Source organism: Struthio camelus, chromosome Z (assembly GCF_040807025.1).
Source record: "Struthio camelus isolate bStrCam1 chromosome Z, bStrCam1.hap1, whole genome shotgun sequence".
Taxonomy (NCBI): Eukaryota; Metazoa; Chordata; class Aves; order Struthioniformes; family Struthionidae; genus Struthio; species Struthio camelus.
The window spans coordinates 10,265,466-10,290,773 of NC_090982.1; the positions used below are offsets into that span (position 1 = coordinate 10,265,466).

The window sequence follows — 25,308 nt, forward strand, 5'->3', positions numbered from 1 at the left end:
GTTGCTGGGTCCTGTGAAATGTAGCAGCTCTTGCTTTATGGCACATGCTGGTTTGTCCACTTAGGTCACTACCTAGCAAACGTGCACTGAGCCAATACTCAGCCACGGGGACAATATAGGGCTGCATCATGTGGGATGATCCCATGAACACTCAGCACAGCCGTGGACGACGGCTATCATGGGCCTTTACAGGGTCCTTCAAGGTATTTACTACCAAAAAAAACCCCAAAGCTGATCTTATGACTCCAAAAGCTTTCACGGTGCTGCTGTTAGAGTACACTGCTGCACTGCCCGGTGTGGCAACTTGGCTTGGCTTGTTCAGCTCATCCCAGATAAGGTGCAGGAGCTGTGGAGTGGGATTGTGTAGTGTGGGCATTTTCTGTTCTCACTCTCTTTCCCTACGTAGAAGACAACAGGAAAAGTCTGTGTCTGTTTTCTGCGTGAGGCAGCAGGCCATGAGGTTTGGTGGAAAAGCTGGCCAGATTCAAAAATGGTCAATTTAAGGCTTGATCTTTCCTCGTCTGGTTCCTCAGTGGTGTTCATAGGCTGCTGCCTTCACAGCACAAGTTAAAATGAAACACTAAGATATAATGAAGGGGAAACCACCTCTTGTGAACTGATCTTCTCTTTTCCTTCCTCTTCTTTCAAGCACAGGCCCGAAGACCCTGTTTAAAGTCTTGCCAGTCATGCTGCCCAAATAAAAGATGGTGAAATTATTCCTTGGGATGGGCAGAAAGTTTCCTAGTGGCTACCTTGCTCTAATGTCCACGATCACCTGTGGTGTGCTGCATCCTTATCACACCCTGGCATCGTGAGAGACCACGGTGCTGTTTGCAGACTTCCTACTCTCTGGACACAGCAGGCACAGGGCCAGCTTGAATTGCATCACACTTCTCTTGCTCCCCAACTGCATTGTGGCCTTATCTGTGGTGTGGCCTTGGTGTCGTCACCACTCCACCCAGCACCTGCCATTTCCTTGCTGTTATCAATAGCCTTTCTTGAATTTCATGGCTACTCTCAGCCTCCTGACTCGCCACGCTGACACCAGCCTTTTAACTCCTGTTCTGCCATTTCTCCCAGCACTTCTGCACTCTTTCTCTCTCACTTTACGTGCACCAACAAACACCAGGGACCCACAAGCACCAAAGCACCCCAGCAGTGGAGCACTGCCTTGTTCATGCAGCCCAAGCCCAGAGTGCATAGTCGATCCTCCCCCTGCACAACAGAGTAAGTTAAAATAAGGAGAGCAAGCGTCACAGCCGTTTTCATCCTTAGGTCCCTCCTTGCCTCCAGATGTTTTTTACAGAGAGACAATCATCACCACAGCTTCAAACTTCAAGACAAAACCTCCAAGGCCCCAGAGGTATGCATGGCAATTTCTCCACTCCTCTCCCTCTTGCCAAAAAAACCCACAAGACCAACCAGCCAAACAAAAACAAGAATAATTTAGACAGAAAGAAGCCTTTTGATGAGAAATACTAATCTGGAATGTTTCCAGTGCTGGCCAGTCTTGACAGGGCTGCCATCCTGGCCTGGAGAAAGAGAGGTCATACTGAAAAGCCAGAGGGAGTTGGAGAGCACTTCTGCCTGGAAGGGAGCTGGTTTGGCCTCTCCTCCCCGAGAAGGTCTCCTCTGAGGTCTCTCCACAACCAGGAAGAAGACGGGCTGATCTATTCTTCGCCTTTGCAGGGGGAAAAGCAGACATGGGTGTCCCCAAAAGTTTCCCTTGGATATATCAGGGAGCCGGGCAGTTAAATCTCTTGAGGATGTAACCTTGGGCAACCAAAGAAGGGAACAGCCATTAACCACTTCCCAGGAAACGTGTGGTTTAGCCAGACTTGCCAGACCTAGCCCACAGCTCCAACTGCTTCCCTCCTCCCTTTATTACTGTGAAGTAAAAGGTCCCATGTGGCAGTGAGTAAATCTCTACCCCTTTGACGATTCAAACATTTTGAGCTGTACCCTCAGTTGCAAGGGCGCAAAACGCATTGAATACAGGCGTTATACCTCTCATTTCCTCGCGTTTCCGACAGCTGAGGGGGAGCAGAGGGATGTGTTGCCAGCCAGCAGGACAGCACAGCTGCCCACCAAGCCAGGCCACGTGGCAGATCTCTCTCTGCCAAGTGTAGCAGGTCAAAACTTGCTGCGGCTCATCCTTGAGATAAGGAGACCTGCTTCTCCTCTCCTGCTCTTGTTGCCCAGAGATATCCCTGTGGCAAGGAACAACTAACTGGGCAGGTTGGATTTACTGAGATGATCCAGAGAAATCAGACCATAAACCTAAAGGATGCAGATAAAGACATTCATAGCGCACTACATGTCCTCCTATACAGGTCCTTGGGCAAGTGGGAAAAAAAGGAACTAGCAGGACCCCAAAGAATTCCAGAAATGCTGAGTTTTAGACCAAACATCCATTGAGGCCAGCACCGCCTGACAGCTCCCATGCTTCTCGGCTAGGGCTGCCCTGGCACCCTGCCTCTTCCCTCCAGTAGCTATTTTGGGGCTGCTGTCCAGGGCTTGGTCTAGTGCTCCCAGTCTCATCTGCCTCCAGCCTCCAGGGCCACAGGTTCCCTTCCCTCTGGGTGAAGATACATTCTCTTTTGTCTGTTGTAAGCCGAGCTCCTGCTAGTGTCATCGAATGCCTGTGTTCTTGCATGATGGGTCTGCTGAGCACCAGCTCTGTTTTCACCTGCTTTGGCTTCCTCACAGTTTCATAACCCCTGACTGGGACACTCATTAGTTCTTTCTAGGATGGAAATTGAGTGAATTTAATCAGGAGCAGAGGATTGCTGCTGTTTTGTACCAGCAGGGACGTCCCTCAGTTTTAGCTCTCTCTATCCAGACCTCCAGACCATGAGAAATGATCTGAATGCACCTGTAGTCCCACAGACACCTTGCAGCTCCTTGGCAGGCGCTGACTCTCCCTTCCCTCCATGGTCCCAGGCAAGGGATTGGTGTCTGGATCCTTGGTGTGGCAGTGCAGGATAAAAACCACAAAAAAAATATGGATTTATTTTTTCCTCAGTAAATGCTCAGCACGGGATCAGCCAAGTCACAGTGCTGGCATAAGGGAGGGGATGAAACCAAGTGCTTGGGCTGGATGGGGAGAGCTCTGGTATAGCTGGGCTGAAAGTGCTGCGGGGCTGTCCCTTCCTAGTCACCTGAGCTGGCGTATCTTCACTGGGGCTGCGTTACAGCTACAGGAATCCAACCGTGGCTCAAATCTGGGGGGAGGTTGAAACCCTGAGCGCTGTGTCGGTGCTGAGGCCAAACACATTCCAAGGAAACCAGAAAGGGAAGCATTTCAGGTCCTTCAGTAGTTTGTTCTTACTCCAAAGAGGTAGCCTGGGTGACACAAGAGATGCTGGCAGCAGGGGTAGCTACTTCCACATTGATGCTCAAATTTGCTTATCCAGGAACTTGTACCCACTGGAATTTACCCCTCCCCCCCCCAAAAAAAAAATAAAAACAGAGTTCAGAGTCTCCGTCTCCCTGCATTTTTCTTCTGCAAGAATAAATCTGCACAAAGCCACAGGCTTTCGGTGCTAACACCCACTGAACATTACCGAACACTAAACATAACGTAACACTAAATAAAAAAACATTTCCCTCATAGCAGGAGGTGGCCTTGGGTGTTTGTACTTCCTTCTTTCTCAGCTGTTGCTGGTTCCACCTTGTGCAGCACTGAACACAATTTCATCCTGCATTGAGCACCATGCTGGATCAAAACAGGTAGTACATGTATGTGCTAGGTGACCCGTATAAAGTGGCAGCTGCTCTTGGGAAGTGTTTGTGCAGGATGTAACTTGCGTGTTGCAGGTAAGGCATGGTCTTCCCAACCTGTTAGTTTCCTCAAGTCTCTGAAGTTACCTCAGTACGAATTCATGCAAAGAAGAGAACCAGGGAAACCATGTTTGTTTCTCTGTGCATTAAACAGATGTGACTCTGTAATGCTGCATTTGTGTGAATTTTTTTGCAGTAGGGGTCACTCAGTCACGCCTGCCCAACTTTCGAGATTGCTGCTTGTAACACTTACACCAATCTCCACTTTCCTCTGTGCATCCGGGGGTGCAGTATCCACCTGAATTTTAAAATGGAGGAATGAAATGCTCTTTTGTATGTTCTTTATACAGTCAATGTGCAGGCATACATACTGCTCTGGACCCTTACTTTAGCTAAATCATTAGTAAAGGAAGAATCAGGTCTTACATGCAGATACTGAAAGCAGAACTGTGCGTCCTTGAGGTTGCCTGCTACTTCTGACTTCAGAAATCACCTACTGTGCAAAAATCTTTTTTTTTTTTTAGAATGACCTATTAACTACTTGGGTATGTACAAATTAATATCAACAGGCAACCTCATAAAATACGATCAAACAAAAGGGTACTTTCACCACCAATGAAACCCATCCCATTCCTTCCAGCACATTCCTGCAGCTTATGGTTTCAATTGCTCTTAATATTTGCAGAGTCAACTCTGCTGTTTGCAGAGCACGTAATTTATGTTGAGATAGCAATATCCTTAGTTAACTCCCATCTCTGTCTCATTTTTTACCCTCATACTGCGAGCTTCTGTGATAAATCTGAGCAGTGCTGGAAGCACTGGGAATAGCTTATTTCTAAGTAGCCAGATGCTACTGAGAAGTTTCTTCTCTGTGAACTGGTTGGGCAAAATGAGGTCAACTGTAGCACCAAATGGGATGTCCACATCTCTTGCTTAAGAATAGAAGTTTTCATGCCAGATTCTGCTCTGAAAAATACACTGTTCAACGGCACAGCCAGGTGCTGCTCTCTGTGCGAGGAGAATATGTAATGCAAAAGGGGATTCCCATAGACCCTGCAAGAAGTGCATGGCTGATAAAACCCAGTACAAGGCCTGAGCACTCTGCAAGCCCCATTGTAATCCTATTTAGAATGGGTTAGAATGGGATGTGTACCTTTCTGTGTAGGTGAGGAAGGCAGCAGGAGCTGGTCTGTGACTATGCCACCACCTACTATTTCAGGGCCGCTCCAGCACACTTCCCCAAATGCTGCAGCTATGCAAAAACATCCCACAAAACGGATTCACCGTCAACGGCGGAAATTAGAGAAGAGCTATCCGGGAAGCATCTGGGAAGAGCTATGCAAAAAGGCCTCCAGGATTCATTCAGCAAGATGGTGCTGAATGGAAGTCTCACACTCTGCCAGCCTGGATGAGTTTCAAGCCTTTCAAGTAAAGACCATCATGAACTGCTCACGATGAAGCTCATGTCTGGTCCCTCATGAGGCTTTTTTCCACCAGCACGATCCCTGATCTGACCTGTCAGGGCTTTCAGCAGAGGGCACTGGATGTGGTTTTTGGATCTCCAGAGCTTTCCGCCACTCTCTACCTTGCTCTTTTGCTGTTCGCCTGCCACTGAATTCAGCTTTTCCTAACCCTCCTTGTAAATCAAGATATTCCCTGCGGGGGTATAGCCTCCTTGCTCTGCAACACTGTGAGCTTTGGGCTGTACCAAGCCATGCCCCTCTGCATGACCCAGGACTTCCACCTTGCCCTTGCAGGAAAAACCTGCCCACTCCCGAGCAGCAGGAATGGCCCCACTGGGACCTCCCTGTGGGGTCAGTGGTGGCCACTGGTCCCACAATGCGGAAGATGCTCTGCTCTGTCCCACCAGATCTCCTAAAAACAGCATTTCTATGAAGTGGGTGGCACTAAAAAACCCTTAAGAGCACAGCTACTTGCAGCGCAGCTTGCTGGCGGGAGCCCAAGGTGCGCTCTGACAGACAGGGTGCGTGATGCCACGAGAGGGCACTTGTGAAGCAGAGCACCCTGCTCTTCAGCCTTACCACGGCCATGCACCACTGTCCCCTCACCCTGCTCATCTGACCCCTTCCCAGTCCCTACTGGCCCTGCCCACCTGGAGAAAGGACACCCACCCTGATCAGGAAAGGGCTCTTGGGGCTGGACACAGAGATATGGAGAAGGGCTCGCCCAGCTCCTGCTCCACTACAGACCCAGCCGCCTCTAACTCCACGTGACCATGCGCTCGCTGGGGCCACATTTTGCCATAGATTGAGGGACGAAGCATTCCCGTGAGGATGCACTGCTCCAGTGCTGGTGATGACTTCACACTGCTCTTCAGGCAAGCACTGGGCGCTAAGTGGCAGCAGTTTTTCCTACCCCAAGGCTTTGGCACTGATGCCCCAGCATAAACCTGGAGAACTAGGTCGTACCTCAACAAATATTTCCTTGAGCTGCAGGACTGAGAAACCCTGATTTGACACATATTCACGGGCTTTCCTGGACTTCCCTCTTCTTCCCCATTCTTTGGCAAATACTTGCTACAAATGTCTCCCCACATATTGCTGAGATTTTACTCCTTTGTACCCTGATGGCATGTTTCAGCAAGTACTGTGGATGTTTAAGCTCTCTTCCAACTGCCAAGTTTGATTAAAATCAGACTTATAAATCATTAGGCATGGAGGACAGACAAACATGGTAATGTGCAGCCTAGTCCCACATTTGTTTCTGAAGGGAAAAAAAGGCTAAATATGACCTTCTCCAGACAAGAACATCGCCACTACCGTCAAGCCAGGGAACTAGTTGTTGATTTGGTTATGACTGGTAAAGCAAGACCACCGGGAGTTCTTAACAGGTTAGGTTGGGGTAGAGATTGCAATGGTGACAGCTGAAAAGCTGGAGAAAGCTGAAGTGCAGTGTGTACGAGAGCCTAAGGATATGTAAACATGCCTTTTTCCTTTAAGGAGAATATTTCTATTTCCTTGTTCTCTGGTTCAGTAAGACATCTTACCTCTAGGCCCCCCCCCCCCCCCAAAAAAAAAAGAAGTGAGCCATTGCATGCTTATATTTATATACTTATACTTACCAATATGCACATGATTGTACACCTGCACGGGAGCACAGAGCACAAATGATCTCTGGCTACAACAACAATCTTTCACCACAAAGCCCAGATCTACTTCCAGAGCCCTGCTGAATGTGGGCAAGGCAGTGGTCCCACAGGAAAAATGGCAATATTTTAATACTACTTACACAAAAAATAGGAGGAATTCTTGGTAGGGTGCTAAAATGGGCCTCCGAAAATATGTATGTGTCAGACACTTCCTAACTCTGTGATGTTTGTACTGAACACTCTGCTAACTTCTTTAGCTGTTGCTTGCTAAATTTCCAACACAGAGCACACAATAGTGTCACAGGAAATCAAATTGACCCTAGCTTGAGTCATGATCGAGGTTTGACTCTAGATGCCCCAGAGGGAACTTTCCCTACAAGCTAATAGACCAGCTCTGAGCTGGGGACTACAAAGAAATGAAAGTCAAATTTTACTAGCACACGTCAGATATCTGCTGACAGCAGTGAAACACAGAAAATCTGGTCTGACCTGCCAGTTCTGAAAAACGGATTCTCTGCTTAGAGCCATGTCTCTGGGCTGCCTCTTGCTAGCTGCTGATCCATGAGAGCTGACCAGAGGCCCCGGAGGCTTTAAAAGCTGGGCTTGGTACTTCAAGAAGGCAGCTTATGAGCTGGTCCTTAGTTGAATGATGGCTGAGATAGCCCTAGCGTCATGGACATCTGTATTGCCATCTTGATGCTTACAACATCAGGTTCAACCACAGCATTAGGTGATCAATGGACTAACTTGCAGAAGGTGTCAGAAGGAATGAAGAAACATGTCAATAAAAGTGAAAGCAGGAAGCAGGAGTCTTTGATCATGCACCTTGGCTGCAGGGAAACTCTTTCTCCCTCAGCTTCCTCAAGGCTGCTTCAAGGCTGCCTCATGCATACCTCACACAGGTAGTCTCAAGCAGCTCAGTGGAAGCCACTTAGGAAGAACAGAGAGAAACTGAGACCTGAAGTCAACTCCCTGTTCTGCCAGACAAACAGAGCTCCCTTGTCCCACAGCAGGGCAGATTTTTCCAGATTCACGATTGTTCTTGGAGATCTCTGACCATCTCAGTTTCTAAAGATGAGCGCGGGCTCCCCCAGGCTTCACTGATGGTAAAGGTCAGCGTTCCTCAGCGTTCTCTTCCTATTTCTGCTTTCTCAGCACAGCATCACGAGGTGAGATCATGTCCTGCTGATTTTCACCATGGCCCTTAAGTCTTTTTTCTGAGGGAGACAGGAAAAGACACAGTCACCTCCTTGGTAGGCTTGGTATGGATCCTAGATAAATGGGCTTTCATGTGAATATATGACCTCTAGGCATTCTTCAAGTGAGCCCAATTAACAGCAAAGAACGTGTTCATGTCATTGCTCGGTGTCTGAGAGGCAACTTTAGGACAGCCATGCTGGCGGCATTGTCAGGCCAAGCAAGGAGAAGAGCCATGGCATGCCACACTAAGCTTACCTCAGGACTGTGTGCACAGTACGGTTCATTTCAAGGCACCTGTGCTGTGCCTGCTTGTGTGTAGTACTGGGCAAACGTCATCACTCCTGCCTGAGACAGGGTTACGGGGGAGCCCCGAGGATGTGTCTTTCCCGACCTGCGGACTCAGTGCTTGTAAGAAACACTCCCAACTTTGAGGGACTTTGGATTAGGCCCAGACCTGCTTGCCCAAGGACTTCCACTGACTTGGTGATGCTGGGTGGGTGATGAAGGTAAGCAGCATCTGGCATTTATGAAAAAAACAACTGCAAGGAGAGGCAGAAGGAGCTGGGTTCAGTTAATCTGACAAAGAAGAGGCCAAGGGCTATCTAGTAACAGTCCACAGCTACTGGACGATCAGTTACAAGCTGGATGGAGCTGAACCCTTTTCAGTGATGCCAGGACACGCGACAAGGAGCAGTAATGACAAACTGCGGCTTCACAGGTTCATGTTAGACGTTAGGAAAATCCTTCCCCAGGAAGGCTGTGCCTCCCTGAACAGGGCACCACAGAGGTAGCCATCTCCATCTCGGAGGGGTTTCAAGGCTCACCTGGACAATAGCGCAGCTGCCCTGATCTAATGCTGAGGATAGTCATGCCCCAAACAGGACATGTGGTTGGCGACCCGCAGAAGGCCCTGCCACCAGCACTGGTGGGGCCCTGTCATTCATCCAACAAAAAGGCAGCCCTTCTTTTTTTTTTTTTTTGCCTTTTTTTTTCTTTTTTCTTTTTTTTTTGCTTTGCCACAGATGCGTTTGCCACAAGGCTGAGGGGCAACCGAAACTTCTGCTCAGCCCGCGCAAAGCCGAGACTACCTTAAAATAAACCCCCAGGACCTTGAATCTCAGCAAACATCGTCCTTCCCCCTCCCACCCCGGGCAGCCACCTCCCCTGCGGGGATCCTTACGCCCCACGAGGGCCGGGGGTGAGGGAACCGACAACACCTCTCCCGCTTCGGAGAGCGGAGAGGGATAGGCAGCGGGCCAGAGGGTTTCAGCACAGCCCGCGCCCCTTGCGCCGGGCGGGCTCGGCCGCCCGCCTGCGCGGAGCCGCTGCGCATCCGGGGAGACGGCGGTAGCGGCGGCGGAGCGGGGGCCGCCCCCGGCGGGCGGAGCCGGGCCGCCCCCGCCGCAGCGCGGCTCGGCACGGCTCGGCACGGCTCGGCTCGGCTCGGCACGGCACGGCTCGGCCGGCGGCATGAAGGAGCCGGCGCTGCCGGGCACGTCGCTGCAAAGGGCCTGCCGCCTCCTGGTCGCTTTCTGTGCTTTGCACCTCTCGGCTACGTTGCTCTACTACCTGGCGGGCAGCGCCCTGGGGCCACCGCGCAACCCCGAGCCGCCGCCGCGCCGCCCGCCGCCCCCCAACCACCGCCCGCCGCCGCCCGCCGCCTCGCCGCCGCCGCTGCCGCTCGGCACGGCCGGACCCGCCGCCGCCTCGCCGCCGCCCTGCCCCGACCCCTCGCCGCTGCTCGGTGAGTGCCCGCCCCGTCGGTGCGGGGAGCCGCGGGAGATGCGCGGGAGATGCGCGCTTCCTGCCTTGCGGGCAGGCGCCGCGCCGCTTCCTGCCCGCTCGCCCGCGGCATCTCTTACTCGCCGCCTTCTTCCCCCCACCCAGGTCCCCGCTTCCCTCCTTTCGCGACGTTTCTTTCTGGCTGTTGGGAGAGGTTGGGTAATTTCCTCTGGGAACTCTACCCAAATTACTCCTCTTGCGCAATCTCGCTGCGAGGATCAAACGGGCTGTCTGCGCCGTGCAGACTTTTGCTGCCTTTGTGTTGCACGGACCTGCTCGCTGAGCGGGAATAGATTTTAAAACTGCTGGGGGGGGGGGGGGCCCAGGGTCATAAATGTAGGTGTTCTGCCTCCCAGCCACGCTTCCCACGGGTCTGGACCTGTGATGCACTACCCTGATACGTGGCAGCCTGGCTTTTTATTTTACGTGAATCGGAGCTCTGCTTCCCGCAGGCCTTTCCCAGGACTGCTTGGGTGCTTAAGGGCTAATAGACTGTCTGCAGGTTTATGGCGCCGTGCTGCTTTTATTCATTTATTTGCATTGATCTAGTATGGCTGTTTCGATCCGAGGTGGCAGAGGGAAGGAAGGTTTCAGCCCCTCCCTTCCCCCCTCAAACCAACCCCCAAACTTGGTATTTGTAGCTGCTGCTCTTCGAGTTGACACTCCCTAGAAAGTAAGTAGCAGAGTTCATTACACTGAGCTGCTGGCATCCTAGGTGTCAGCGACGTGCCCGTAAGCATTCATGCCCTGGAGAGCAGGGAGCCTCCAACTCCTTGTCAGATGTGCCGCATTTACACAGGCGCCTTTATTATTGGAGATTTATAACCGGGGAAGAGATTTTTGAGAAGCTACATGTGGTTTTCACGTTTCGAAACTGACAGAGAAATTCATAGTTTCTCTCAGTACTCGCTGGTCAGCTTTTCATGGATCAATGCATCTGAATAACAAATGACTGGTTTGTTATTGTAGGAAGGCGGTTTTGAGGTCTCTAAAAGGAACTGCATTCAGGTTTTTTGTTTGTTTTGTTTTGTTTTTTTGATTTGTGTCTTTCACTTTTTCCCCTTCATCACTTTAACTTGAAAGAGGCTGCGTGAGTCTTTCCTCACAAAGTGCATGGGGGAGCCCTTTATGAACACGGCTTTGCTTTAGATGATCTCCACTTACCCTGATCCTCTCAGGAGCAAGTCATGTGCTTTGAAATGCCTGCAATACAGAGAAATGCTGTTAGTGTCCCCAGGATTCAAAGCATTACCAGATTTAGTAGCTGAAGGACCGAAGGAAATATTTTATGCTGTCTTTGTATCATCTTCAGCGCCGTTTGCTAAATCTGCCAAAGGCCAACTGAGGCGACTGGAAGTGATTGCAGCTGTTTGGAGGGTTGCACAGAAAGTATCTCCTAGCAGTGCAATAAGCGAATGGCTTTTAGCTAAGGTGGATTCAGTAGGTGGGGTGTGCACTCAGGTGCAGGTTGGTAATGTTACTCTTTGAAGGTTTGTAGCCTCCATGTAGGTAAGAAACGTGGCTGGCGTTTAGTTTTTCTCTGCTTTTTCTGACTTTGATAGCAAACAGCGCTTACAAAACAATCCTGTCGTACCTCAGACACTAGTGAGAGCTGAGTCCGCTCTGATAAACTTCTCATGTATCTCTAAGGTCAGCGTGGGGAGCGCAGATGTATGCCATCTGCAGGCATTTCTGGCACTTCATTCACTCACCTAGAATTCAAAAAATTCTTCTTTGCGTGCCCAGAGCTTCATACTGGTGTAAATGTAACAAGCAGGATTAGCAGGGATCTTCCTCTGATTCCCACCTTCCCACAGTGCTGGAAAACGTTCTGATGCGGACAGGTAACTCCATCTCCTCCGTTCCCTTAGTGTAAACCTGAATTCAGCGAAGCACACCTCATCCTTCTTTTTTTTTTTTTTTTTCCTTTTCCCTGTCATTGGGAAGCATGTGATGAATCACACCGAATCCATGTGACCTGAGCTGGTTTGGCTTTTTGAACAGTCAAATAGCCAGGTACTAATTTTGAGAGGCCCTGAGGTTTCTTTCTAGCAAAGTTCAGAGAGAGTAGTTTACAATCCCTGCTGTCTGGCTCTGGAACAAATGCATTAGCTGAATGAGGTTTAATCTCTACAAGCAACTGCCAAATTTAAAATGCTTTTATGGTTCAGTTATCCTTATTTATAATTTAAAAGTATAAATCAGGCCTGGGGAAATAATAGCATAAATCAACCCTAAATTAAAAGTCCTTAGCAGCTATGAAAGTCCTCTAATATAGGGTCACATACACATTTTGGATTTATGCTCCAGTTGAGAGCTGCGTGCCAGTGAATATCTTAAATAGGATGTTTTGTCTGTCGAAGCAGAGACCACTTACCGTCGTGGAAATTGAACTTCTGAGAAGCCCTAAAGGTGAAGGCAAGTGAATCCAATTGTGTTCTGTACCTGACCGTTGCCCGAGCTATGGTGTTCTCTGTGAGCTGTAGAGTAACATTATAGAAAAGAAAAAAACAGTAAAGAAAAAAACATCGGCTCTAAAGCTGTAGTAAATGCGTTGGCCTGAGTGCTTTCAAAAAGGTCAAGTGACCTTTTCTTTGACCTTTTCCATCCGATCTGAGCTGCGAGTTTAGGTGATGGTGTTGGTGTCTGCTCGTTGTTTTTAACAGGAAAGGGGGCAGGTACCCCCTTGCAGAACAGCTGTATTCTAAAACAACGTCCAAAAACAGCAGAACAGCTGATGTGAAAGCAACTTGTATCTTTCGGCGCCGGAAATCTGTAAAGCAGAATCTCGTGGAAAGGCTTATCTGTATTTCAAGGATGTCATTTTTCAGGTCCTGCCTGAGCGAGAACACGTGTTGTTTATGGAAGTTATTTTAGAATACAGCTGTCGTCTATAACCGTTTTTGACCCTTGTTTAGGTACCAGGTGTGGTGGCTGGTAAGGGATCGTAGAGGGAAGAGATGAGACGTCACTCCCAGCCCCTCGGGCATCTCATGGTGAAGATGACCCAAGTGCCCTAAACGTACTACGCGCCTGGCTCAATAGCTTTTTACCCCCAGGTTTGGGATAGAAAACACGACAGGACCAAACACTGAAATTAATGGACGTTGACAAAAAATAATTTCCATGGTAACAAATGAATCGGTGAATAGTCCAAAGCACAAACCACTAGAAACGTACTCATCTTTCAGTAATGTTTAAAAATGAATACACTTTCTGATCCGTTGTCTATTTAGTAGGCTATCTTGGGCATGCCAGAAGAATAACTGTTTTTTCCCAATGTCAGGGTCTTGGAGAGAAATTCTGATGTTTTCCACTGTCAGAAACGCATGTTTAAAAAAAAAGGGCGGGGGGAGCGATCAAGAGAAAGAAACTCCTTTGGCCAGCTTAGGCATGAGCAGCACTCTGCCGGATGGAGGAGAAAAGCCCTAGGACGTGGCCTTTTTCTTTAACACACTGTTTCTGGTGGCTGGGTAGTCAGTGTAAGCAATGGTTTTAAGCTGCAAATGCTAAAGATAAGTAATGACAGTATTCTGATGCTTTCCAGTTTTGCTTGGAGGAGATAAAAGTGGGACTGGAAGTCGTCTGCCAAATTGCTGGTGATCCTTAATGTCTGTATTGCAGAAGCTCTTAGGGGTTATGTGCTGCCCAGAAAGTTATTGAATGCACAAATAGTCCTCAAGTGTGAGGCCCCTGTATTTATGAACCTTGCATCCTCGCCAAGCATAATTTGAGGTGAGAGAGCCAAGCATTAAAAGGTGCGAAAAACACCAGTTTTTAGGAAAAGTTCTGGTTGGGACTTTGCTGATGGGGTTTGTGGGTTCCTGTCCGGAGCATGTGTGAGCTCTGGTTTCTGTCACATTGCCCACCTGCCACCTTCAACTCCCGGTGGGAGAGGTGGGTTTGCAGCACGCCGGGAGCATCGTGATCCCCCCTGACGGCCACTGTCCCGCGTCAGTGATTCACGGCTGCTCATCTGTGGGGTTGGTTGCGATATCCAGCATTAGCGAGAATGCATTTGTTTTGCACGTAAACATCTTTGCTTCCCTTGCTTCTCCTCTAACTCACTGCTGTCTGCTTTTCTGTTTTTTATTTTTTATTTTTTATTTTTAAATCTCGCTGTCTCCAAGCCTCGTTCGTTTCCACAAGCTTATTTCGCGGCCGGGACTGGGCAGAAGTGGGTGCCGTCCCCAAAGGGAGGCGGGGTAGGCGGGAGGGAGGGAGAGGGTTGTGCAACTGCTGAGATCACAAGGAGGAAGTTGGTACCGAGAGCCGTGCCTCAGCTGTCATGTGCCCCTCAGCTATGTCGTTTTGATAAAGTAAAATAGAAACTTGCAGAGAGAGCGTGGAGAAGATGGGGGGGAGGGGAGAGTTAAAACACGTGGACCCCTTCGCTCTGACTTGCAGCTCTTTGGCCTCACAAGCGAGCTGGAGAAGCCGTGTTAAACCTCTCCGGAGAACGCGTTTAAGATGTCTGGCAGGGGATAAATGTGCCTTCCTGGCAACGCTGCTGGTGGCTCCGCAGCTCGGTGGAGTCAGCCGTTCCTGAAATAAGACGGGAGACATCAGTCCTGTATCCATGACATCTGGAGCACGTTTTATTTTCAAAGTGCAGGCTTTCTCAGCAGACAGGGAGCAGTCTCTGTGAGGAGAGCATCCCTAGCCCAGAGTGATCCGTTATATCCTGTAACCTGGTTAAAATAAGGGTCCCGTGGTTCGGCTTGCAAGCGATCTCGTGCAGGCACCGTGCCTTCCTGGAGTGCAGCTATTTCAGGGAAGCGGCACAGCAGATGGGATGCGCCAGGGAGAAAAAAGAAAAGTTTGCCATCTCATGCATCTAGTGTTTTATAATGTGCTTGTTTCTTTGCCAGCGCAGATCTGAGGCAAGAGCTAGTTTTTTTGGAAATCGGGCCAAGTTAATGTTTAGAGCGAGACAGACGTTTGCAGCCTCCCAAGCTGCGCTGGGATGTAGCAGCTGATTAAGTGCTCCACTTTCCCCGTCCTTTCTGCAGCTCCTTTGTCGGGCAGCGGGCAGATTTCGTCACTTCTGCCAGCGTCCCCACAGGGTGGCAAGTGCAGGGAGCGGGCTGTGTGCCCCACGGGGGCGAGTTAGAGGAAAGACTGTGTGCGGGGCAGCTGCTCTTCCACCGCTCACCTCCTCCTCTCGCTGACACATCCTTTTTTTTTTTTTTTTTTTTAAATTCAGCGCATATCCTACAGTTACCTCTTCCCCTCCTACGGTTACTTTCCCTCCCCCCCCCACCCCCAAAGTGTGGCTGGAACAGTGTTAATATCCCGTTTGCATCCGTCTCTCCAAGCTGGAGGTGGTCTCGCCCCAGAGCCGTGTCCCCAGCCCCATCGGAAAACTGTGGTTTTTTGCTTTTTTGTTTTTTGTCTATCTTTGTGTGAATCGATGCGCCCAGCCCCTGCAGGCAAGGAGAGGCGCTTGGCCCGCCTGGTGGTGAATTAGCACCTCAAGAGACCGGCAAGCGGCGAGGCCACGGCCCGGCGCCGTCGGGGCGCTGCCAGCAGCCTCCCCATCGCCGGGCTGCTCCGAGGGGCAGGGATTGGGGGGGGGGGGGGAGGCGTCCGCTTTCACCACCTCTCCTCCCTTTCTCCCCTACCCCCAAACTTAGGCTTTGACCGCATTCATTTCCAGCGCCAAGCCCCCGGCAGGAGGGGTGCACCAGGTGGACGGGCACGGACGGGCCCCAGGTGCAGCGCGGGCGTGGGGCTGCTGCCGTCCTGCGTGGCGCGGGCGAGGGGGGTGGAGGGGGGGGGGGACTTTCTTACAGGTGGTTTCGCATAGGGCCGGGTGGGAGGCTTTCTGCGGGAAGCTGCTCAACAGCGGTCCGTCCAGCAGGCCTCTTCGTGCTGCAGGAGAGGGTTTTCCAGGCGGAAAAGGGATGGGGGCTCCGTCTTTATATTTTTCTTTTCTTTTCTTTTCGATCCAGGCCGCTGGGGTTGCTTTTTGTTAGTTGTTTTAATGGCCTGGAATGTAATTTCATTTCGGCAGTCTGCAGCGAACTTCACAGTAAATAAGCCTAATAACATGCAGATTACGCTGTTCAAAGGGAGCACGTCCAAAGCTGCCTCGCTCGTCGAGCGTGCGCTAGGACTTTTCTTTCCCTCCTCAGAAGTGCTTTCTTGTGGAAATGACAAAGCGCGCTCTGTTTGTTTGCTTGTTTGTATTTATTTATTTATTTATTTATGTATTTTTAAGGCACTGTGCCAGCTTGAGAGAGAGAGAGACCCTGTGCCGGAGCAGGCGATGCTGGGGGCTGCATGCTCGGGCTGCATGAATTGCAAGCCCTTTGCCCACGTCGGGCGTTTCTGCACGCCGTTTCTGCAGGGCAGGGCACGTCCGGCCGGTCCCGCCGCCGCCCGCTCTCCGCACGTGCGCCGCTTCCCCTGCTCGGGCCCCGGCGCAGGCTCCGCGGCCGCGCACGGGTTTCGGAGGCGGCGGGTGCCCGCCGGGTTGGGGTTGCAGTCGCCCTGCTCAGCCCGGCCCGGCCCGGCCCGGCCCGGTCCAGTCCAGCTGCCCTCACCGCTGCTGCTTCCGGAGGTGCGGAGGAGGAAGGAAGGAAAGGAGGAAGGAAAAAAAAAAAAAAAGGAGAGGAGGAGGAAAAAAGAAGTTATAAAAAGTTATTCACCTGAGCCGCGGGATGCAATTCCCTGCTTGCCCTGTGCCTCAGCGGCCCGGGGGCGGGGGCGTCGACTTGCCCCGTCGTTTTTCGGGGTGGGGTTGTTTTTTTGTTTATTTTTTGTTTGTTTTTTGTTTTTTTCCCCCCTTCGGTGAGAATTGAGTTCGTGTGGTTTCTTCAGAGACGCGTAGACCGGCCCTTCCCTTTTCGGTTAGGCCTCTGCAAATGGATTTTGTTCCTCGGAGCTCTGCTTCCCTTCCTTTTTCCTTTTTCCTTTTTCCCAGCTTTCCCTTTGTGTAATGTTTGTCTGGCTTTGTCCGGTGGTACCCATGTGCCTGCGGCTCAGCAGTTAAGAGGATGGTCAGCCTGCCCTCAAACGGGCCAACAGAAACCTTTTCATGTGCGGCGCTTGGGGGGAGCGATTAAGAAGTTTTGAACTGTTTCAAACCTCTGTGCTGCGCACTTTCACTTTCATTCTCACTCAGTCAAATAGTTGAGATCTGTGCCCATCCTAAAGCATGCAAATAATTTTTTTTTTTCCTGTGAAGTGTTTGGGAGGGTGATGTGTTTTCGCAGGTGCTATGAAGCGCCCTCAGGTCCTGAGCTGCACACAACATGCCAGATGGGCTCTGCTCACCCTTGTGCTGCCAGTTGCCCCCAGGTCCTTTCCAGCCCAGCCAGCACCTGTGCGTGGGATTTTCCCAGCCCCCGTGCAGAATTTGGCCCTTCTCCATATTGAATGGGACCTCATGGTGGGGAGGTCCTATGTTACTGCTGGTATTCAGCTGCCCCTGTGCAAGGGGAAATACACTTGTGGACCCCGGAGATGTTATTTCACCCATGTCCAGACTGCAGGGACACAGCTTTTCGGGGGCCTGAGCTGTCTGCCTGTGCAAACACTGCCTGCAGGGCCTCCCACGTACCTGCAGCCAGGTCTGCACCGGCATTACCCTTGTGCTGCAGGCTGCCTGCTGTGCGGTGTCGATGCCCACCGAGGGGCTGGGCCATCCTCCTGGGTGACTTCCCCGCTGCGACGCTTCTCCCATTGGCTGCCGTGACGGGAACTGAGGAAAGACTGGTCCCGCTGCAGAGCTGAGAGCAGCCGCGCAGCCTCCCCGCGGACGCGAGGCCCCAGCTCAAGCTTTGCAGGGCATCGCGGCATCCTTTGTCCTGCATTTGTGGCGTTGGTGCCCAACGAAGATTGGAGCAGCTGTTAAATTTCTTATAGCACCAGACTGAACAGACGCTGGTTTTCCCATGCAAGGGGCCTATACCACTTGTTTGGGCAAGCTGGCAGGACGAGCACCAAAGACGGCATCTGCTGAGAGGTTTAACTGCTGTGGCATGGCGGATTTCAGATGTGGCTGTTTGGAGCTGGGGACCAAAAAGGTTGCCAAGCCTTTGGATCGTGTTCCCGAGGTGCATTTGGCCCTTTATTTCCCTGTCACTATTTGCAAGCCTCACCTTTTGCCTTGTTTGAAAAACAGCTTCCTGTTTGTATCGCATGAGCCTCGCTGGCTTTTCCAACATCTGCTTCTGTGCAGTAGTTTTCCTCTGCACCTTTTATGTAAAGCTGGGTAGAACTGTTTCTGGGTGCGAAAGCTGTTTTTCTTTCTGCTATCCTACCAGGGCCACCTAAAACCTCCCCTTACAGTCTGTTGGGTGTTTGGATGTGTTGTAATGCCTTTGTGCCTTTGCAAACTTCTGGCAATTGCTTATGCAAGTTTTCAGGGTGTTGGGTTTTTTTCTTTTTCTTTTGTCTAAAACTCTGTAGTGGCACTGACTACAGTTTGTGAAGCTGCTGTATTGCAGCTCTGTAACTTTGGATCCCAAACGGTGTGTGTCTACAAATCCTGAGCCAAATGTATTAGCTGAGCCGCATGTCAACGGAGCTCAGGGGTGTGTGTGTGTGTTTTTAGCTGCGGTGTGACATACGGTGGCTCTTGTGTCAGGCGGTCGCCTTGAACAAAAGCAGAAAGGATTGAGATGGAGCGAATCAGGCTGGAAAGTTTACCTAGTGAACACAGGTATGGATAAAATTTTGGCAGGTACCACAGCACTCACAGCAAACTTTGCATACCTTTCCGTGCATCAGCAGATCATGGCGTGGCTCGGCGTCCTTGGGAAGCAATAGCCTTGAGGCTGCTATCCAGGTAATCAAATTTCAGTCAAAGTCATTTAAAATTGGCAGCTGGAATCCTGACTCTGGTCAGGAGCTGGAAAGCCGGCATTTACAGATTTGTTCTTAGTCTTGTTCTCCTTGGGAAATGAACTGAAAATGGCGATTTTTATTGGCTAGTATGTTGGCATTGCTTCTTATTAACCGAGTGGCTTTATGAAGTCTAGACCAATTTATTTTAGCCATTCTATATCTGAAAATGCACTTACTCAAATTTCCACTTTTTTGCATTCTTTCTGACACCAGTGAATTTATTAACTGAGTGATTTGTGTCAAGCTTTTCTTAGAAACAATTGGAATTAAAATGTACAGAGCTGATACTTAAAATGTTTTTACCGTCTTTAACATTGGCTGTACTGGGATGGTATTTGCAAGAATGCATTGGCATTTAGAACTGATTTATTAAGCAGAGGATGTGACTGGTACAGATAATTTCTCATCAGTGTCCTTCAGGAATCTGGAACTGTTAGAACTGTTAAACCTCCATCTTCTGCAGCTTGTTTTTTTTTTTTTTGTTAAACCATAAATGTGTTTTCTTTTCTCATTTTTTCTGTTTCTGATCTTCCAGTTCCTTGAAGGCAAACAAGAACAAGTGTTGGGTTCCACCGGCTTTAGTGTGATGAGGAGTCTTGGGTTGACTTGGGGGCAGCTGACTACCAGGCTGTAGAAACACTGTGTACTGTTCAAATGTTTGTGGTTGTCCTTGTCCGGTGGGGGCACACAAGCTGCAGAAGAGAGATTTCCTTTTAAATTAGCCTAACTGGCAAACTTTTGGTTCCCTGGCATTTTGCACTCTGCATGAATGAATGTGAGTCATTAGAAGAGCTTTTGTGTTTAAACTAGAAAGCATCTCTGGGCTGATGGGACGTGCTTCCAAGTTGTTTCTCTTGAGAAACAATTACACAAAAGTGCACTTTGCCTTAACAGGAAAGGGTTTTTAGGTAGGACTGCGGCCACTTGGTGTGTGGAAGCCGGCTTGATTTGCAAGTGCTGCAAAGGGATCTGCTGCTTCCGTTGTTCAGTTTCTTGCAACATCCTGTAGACTGGTGAGATCTCCCTGCAAAGCCAATACAGACTGAGTCAGAAAGTCTTGTTCTGCTCGGAAAAGTCCGGGTGATTTTTGAAATGCCTCTCCTGGCGACAGTGTGCGAGCAGTAGAAAGAACTCTTCAAGTTTGTGCATAAACTTTCCTTTTCACCTCAAATGTAGCACCTGGCTCTTTTCTTTCATATTTAAAACTCCAGTGTTGCAAATGCTCAGCCATTCCCACTGTCTTTGGGATGAAGAACTGTAATTGTACGGTTTTTGTTAAAGTACAGATCTGCTGCTTCACAGGCTTTCTGTCATGCAGTGCCATATGAAGAACAGATGCCAGAGCTGTCATATAGGTAACTCGTGGGGTGCGTTGACAGAGTAGCGTGGACTTTGGTGGGAAACCGTGTTAAGGTGAATTCCTATCTAGTATGCCTTTTACTTTTTCAGTAAGCAAAACTTTAGCATCTTCCTAACTCTGAGCGTTGGCAATGCTGTTTTAACAATGCTTTCATAGCTCTTCATCCCTTGATGCCATCTCCTAATGGACCTGAAACTGAGGGTAGGAGAGGGCAAAGGAGTGTGGAAGGCGTGTATCAGATAAAGCCTGCGTGAAACAGGGAAATAGGCACAGAGCTGGGCCGACGCCAGAAGCTATTCTGGGAAAGCGTCCGCTTTGTGAGGACATGGTATCAGCTTTTAGAGGAGAAGGCATGCTCTTGTCCCCTCCTACCGCTGCTGCTGGCCGGGCATCGCCGGCCACGTGCCCGAGCCGTGTCTGCCCGGGACGCGGCCGGCTCCGTCCCCTTGGAGGTGCAGCGGGAGGCTGCCAGCCCAAGCCCCGGCCGTGGCCTCAGTTCCCATCACGCGGCCACGTGTTGCTTCCTGCCTGAATTCCTCCCATTCTTGTTTCTTCCTTCCGCTGCAAAATGCCCTTCTGAACTTTGTGGACGAGCCGCTGCTCCGTTGGAGAAGCTTAAGCCCATGTGGGCCCCTACCTTGCAGTCCCAGGCTAGACTTGCAGAGAAATTGGCTTGGCACAGTGCGATAACAAGGGTCGAGAACCAGGCAAACAGCACTGGGACACAGCTGGGAAAGGGAGGAGTTAGCCATGAGTAACGAAAGCACAGCTGTCAAAAAACTGATCTTAGCTGCTTGAACTGGAGAAACTTCTTCCTTCTCCTTGTGTGAGAGGAGAACACGGAGACTGGTCCGTTTAGTGTTTTACCTGTGCAAAATGCATCATCTGGGGAGATATATGTATGTATAATTTTTCTCCTGCCTCTTTTTTTCTCCTCCTTCTTGGGCAACAAGCAAACTCCTCCCTATCAGCCCTTCTCCGTACTGGGAAACCCATAGAGCAACAAGGTGGAGAGGATGCTTTGGAGAAGCTTTGCCTGCCTTCCTGAAGGAAAGATGGTTCAACCGCGTTCATGCAACTGTAAATGTCTGTTTCTGTTACTTGCGGGTCTTTGTGACACAGCAGTGAATGCTCTGTAATGCAAAAATTAGAGCTCAAAACAGCAGCTGTATTGTTAAACTGGACAGAGCTGGAGCGTGGACCCTGCAACATAGTTGTTGATACCGTCCATCTGTTAGCACGCTTCCTGGCGTGCCTCCAAACAGTCCTTCCGCACAGTTTGGGAATTGGCTTGGGGAGGGGGTCTTTCCCAGGCAACCGCTTGTAGTCAGCCACCTCTTTCTGAAGGCTGACTCTACCAGCGTGTGCTGAAACTGCAGCAGATCGGCCTCAGCCTTTTGGGACAGCTCCAGACGTGTTCAGTTTTGTGAGCATAAATGCGGTCAGTGGACCCTGTCAAATCCCACCCTTGACACCTGTTTCTGCAAGATCTTATTTCCGTTGTTCACTGAGTGAATCAGGTAACAAAGCTTCCTAATAGTCAGGTCTTGATGCCTCTGAGGGTGTGTTGAGCACTTCTGCATGCTTTGGCAGGTCTCTTCCTTGTTATCTGTAGCCTGAGCAAGTACAGGTTTGGAGGGCAGCACATCTGGACGGAAATATCTTCTTCTAGGTGAATAACCAAGAAGAAGGCCACTAGCCTAAAGTATTATTTCCACTTCCTACTTCTATTAGTAGGCATATATTGGAGTATGTACGACATTTGACTGTAACAGCCACTGTCTTACATAGCTCTACAATTGCTTGTGCTCCCTTCTCAAGAGGGTCTGCAACCTCAAGTCCGTAACTGGGCTCCAGGGTAATGTGTTCTGCTAAGTCTAGCCTCATCATGGACCCCCTGCCGCCCCATCAAGGAATTACAGTAGCGGTCACAAACAGATAATTTGTGCTGCATATTACAGAGATTGTGACTACATGTATACCCACCACTTGAATGTAATGCATGTTCTCAAAGAAGCCTGGAAGCGTCTTCAACAAATGCAAAGAAAAACTGGTAACTCTAGGACAAAACACAGGTACACAGGTACACATGTATGTTCATACCCATATGGAGGAGGGGGGAGAGGATACAGCAGCCAAACCTCTAGAGACTTGTCCGCAGCCTAGCAATTGCGGTGGAGACCTTTGTTTTATAGCTGGCAGTGCCAGCGCGGAAGTTGCAGTGCTCCCCTCCTCTGCAAACGGACTGTTTCCTTACTGATGGCTGGGTAGCACAGAAAGCATGGCTTTATGAGGTTCCTTAATCTCATTAATTAGCCATTGCTGGGAAGAGCATGTGGCAAAGGGAGGGGTACTTCTCTAGGAAGTTGTAGTGCTCCTCAGATTTTATGGCAAGCCAGGTCATCATGTTTAAGCAGGCGGAAGCAAATCCTGGAAAGGTGAACGGTTTTCTGCTGAGTTTAGCGCAACGCATGGGCTTAATCTGTGACCAAGTAGATGCTGGACCTGCTGCAGAGGAGGGCAATTGTCCGGCTGGGGACAGGGAGAGGGAAGAAGGAGAAGAGTAGTCAAAAGGGGATGTGAATTCAAGGATGGCAAGCTGTTCATTTTGCTCAAATGCAGAACAGCACCCTTTGCTGGCCTTCAGCTGAAGGCATATGTGTGCAAGAGTTATGACTGGGAGTACCAGGAAGGGAAAGAAGCTGGTAGATCATTAGGTCCTGGTAACAAGCCTCCCAGCAGAAGTTCTGCTTGTTCTGCACTTTTGTATAATAACGTTTTCATCAGCCAGTCCGAGCCATTTTGGTGGCAGCATGGTCTGGTGTGAGGTATGACAGTCCTCCTTGCAGGACTTGTTCAAAGCCCCTGGGCATGCAGGCAGGTCTCTCTGCCTCTCACGTAGCCTGGAGGAGGCCGCTCTGGTGCGCATCTGGTGGGTTTCCATGATGCAACCCCCAAGCTTGTTGCAGAGCTGGGCTGAGGTAGCTCCTGGTTACACGTGGAGAGCAATGAACAAGGCGCACGTGGAGCGGTCGCTGCCAGCAGAGCAGTCTTCATGCACGCGGTTGGCCCCGATCCCTGGGTGAAGAAACAGCAGCGTTTCGAGAAGGTTGAGGCCACGTCAGCCAACAGCCTGCGTGTCCCTGCAGGGTTTGCTTGGCCGTCTCCTGCCTCCCAGCCTGTGCTCTCTCATCTGCTACTGCTGTCACCAAAGCTCCTGTGATTTCTCCTGCCTGGACGCAGCATGTTAGGAGCCGGCTCGTGCCAGATGGGGAGTGTCAGCAGTACATCTTTCTCCACCCTTCTGGACAGCATGTTCCTCACCTTTAAATAGCTCGGAAGCTCTTGTCTTCTCTGGGGTCCCAGTGGGGGCATCTCAGTTTTACACACTGGTTTTGGCAGAGATTATTTTGGCAGTTTCAAGACCTGCCACTGCTGAAACCGAATGCAGGAATTGCCAACCTGCATGCAAATATGGATTTCTTTTTCTTCTTTTTTTTTTTTTTTAGCAGTTCTATCACAGGACTTTTTAAAAAATAATAGGTATGCCTACAGAACACTGAAAGTATCTGTAACAAAAAGGGGGTTTTGTTCACTTTGCATGTGGCTAGCCTTGATGTAAGTAGTTACGTTGATAGGAGAGCTGGGCTATTTTTGAAGTCCCCGACTCTTGCGTCGCGTTAGGTGGAAGAGGGCGCAGAGGGCATGCCCTTCGCTGGGCTCGTTTCATGTTGCGTGTGCCAATGGCAGTGCAGCTGTTGGATTACCATGCAAACATGAGGGTTTTACAGACTCATTATACATCTGTGACTTTGTTAGGGTCCGATACCGGCCCGCTCTTGTGAGTTTCCCATGAACGACGTTCTCCCCCTTCTCCCTTGTGTGGTTGCTTTGGGTGCTGCTGGACCAAGCTCCGCACCTCCGTGCACCACTGGGATTTTGTTTGGATCCAAGCCTGTGTAGAAGACCTGATCCTCGTGTAAAGGAGGCATGTCCAGTGAAATAAATTGCATACAGCCCTGGGTGCTTGCTAACTTGCTCTCTGTTGTGCTTTCCTTGCAGTTGGCACGCTACGTGTGGAGTTTTCCCAGCCTGTGAACCTGGAAGAAGTGGCGAGAACAAACCCTGAGGTGAAAACAGGAGGTCACTTTGCTCCCAAGGACTGCACAGCACTTCAAAAAGTAGCAATTATTATACCATTCAGGAATCGCGAGGAACACCTGAAATACTGGCTCTATTACCTACACCCAATTCTTCAAAGGCAGCAGCTGGACTATGGAGTGTATGTTATCAATCAGGTAAGATGCTAAAGACATAGGGTTTTGAAACTCTCGTAAGTGTGCCCCTGCTACTCTAAAACAGAGGACTGGTTTCTTTATCCTGAGTGCCAGTGGGCTGGTGGAGAGGGGTAAGGTTCCTTAAAAAATTAAAAATTGAAAAAAAAGCTGTAGCACAGTAAGAGAATGTGAAAGTGAAGATAAGCAATTCTGCATTGATATTTTTGTTTCAAGACCTGGAATCCCCTTTCCCCAGTCAGGCAAAGTTAACAGTAAAGAGCTTCTGCTTAAAGAAACCCCTTGGTGAGAGGGGAGTAAAATCCTACTGGCACGACCTAATCTGTCCAAACGTTCCCTTTTCCCAGCTGCTGCAGGAATTACATACCCAGGTCTTAAAGGTGAGAAGGTAGCATTAATACCTAATTGGACATTGGGTGTGCCATAAAACCGTAGGATTTCCCCCACTTCCTTGAGTAAGTCCTGTTCATTTTAGTAGTAGTACACACACAAAGTGTCAGGATGGACAAAGCTGCCATGGTGGAGCGGGTGAGTGATTGTCCTTAGGTAAATAGAACAGAAAACAGTGGCAGGTTTTTTTCCCTTTATATTTGATGGCTGCGGAGCTATCGTTTAAAGAAGATGGCACATTTCTCTCCAAACAATCTCAGTCTTACTTTACACCATCGTGGTGGTTAAACAACTGGGTGTTTTCCACTCGTGGAGGAGCTTAACATGTTCGGACTGTTGTTTGGGTTGCAGCGTGACAGGGCAGTGATAGTGCTGACAGTTCCAGCAAAGACTTCTGCCTGGAAGACCTTGCAGCGCAGCTTCTCTCCTGAATATGTACTTCTGTCCTGGTTTAACCTCAATTATTTTGAAAATGAGAAAGCATGTGTCTCCTGAAATGTCACTCCTTAAGTTTTCAGATCAGGTGTGCTTGG

General features: G+C 49.8%; 1 protein-coding gene across 2 annotated transcripts in view; it reads left to right on the forward strand.

Moving 5' to 3' along the window:
- Positions 1–9,492: 9,492 nt before the first annotated feature.
- B4GALT1 (beta-1,4-galactosyltransferase 1) overlaps positions 9,493–25,308 on the forward strand; it is a 30,398-nt gene continuing 14,582 nt past the window's right edge. The window contains exons 1-2 of one of the 2 annotated variants that reach the window (XM_068927352.1): positions 9,493–9,836; positions 24,153–24,388. In XM_068927352.1, coding sequence (XP_068783453.1) covers positions 9,563–9,836; positions 24,153–24,388 — 510 coding nt within the window. In that variant the 5' untranslated portion in view covers positions 9,493–9,562. Of the gene's footprint in view, positions 9,837–17,603; positions 17,938–24,152; positions 24,389–25,308 lie in introns of those variants that run through there. The other variant, XM_068927353.1, reaches the window with a different exon arrangement.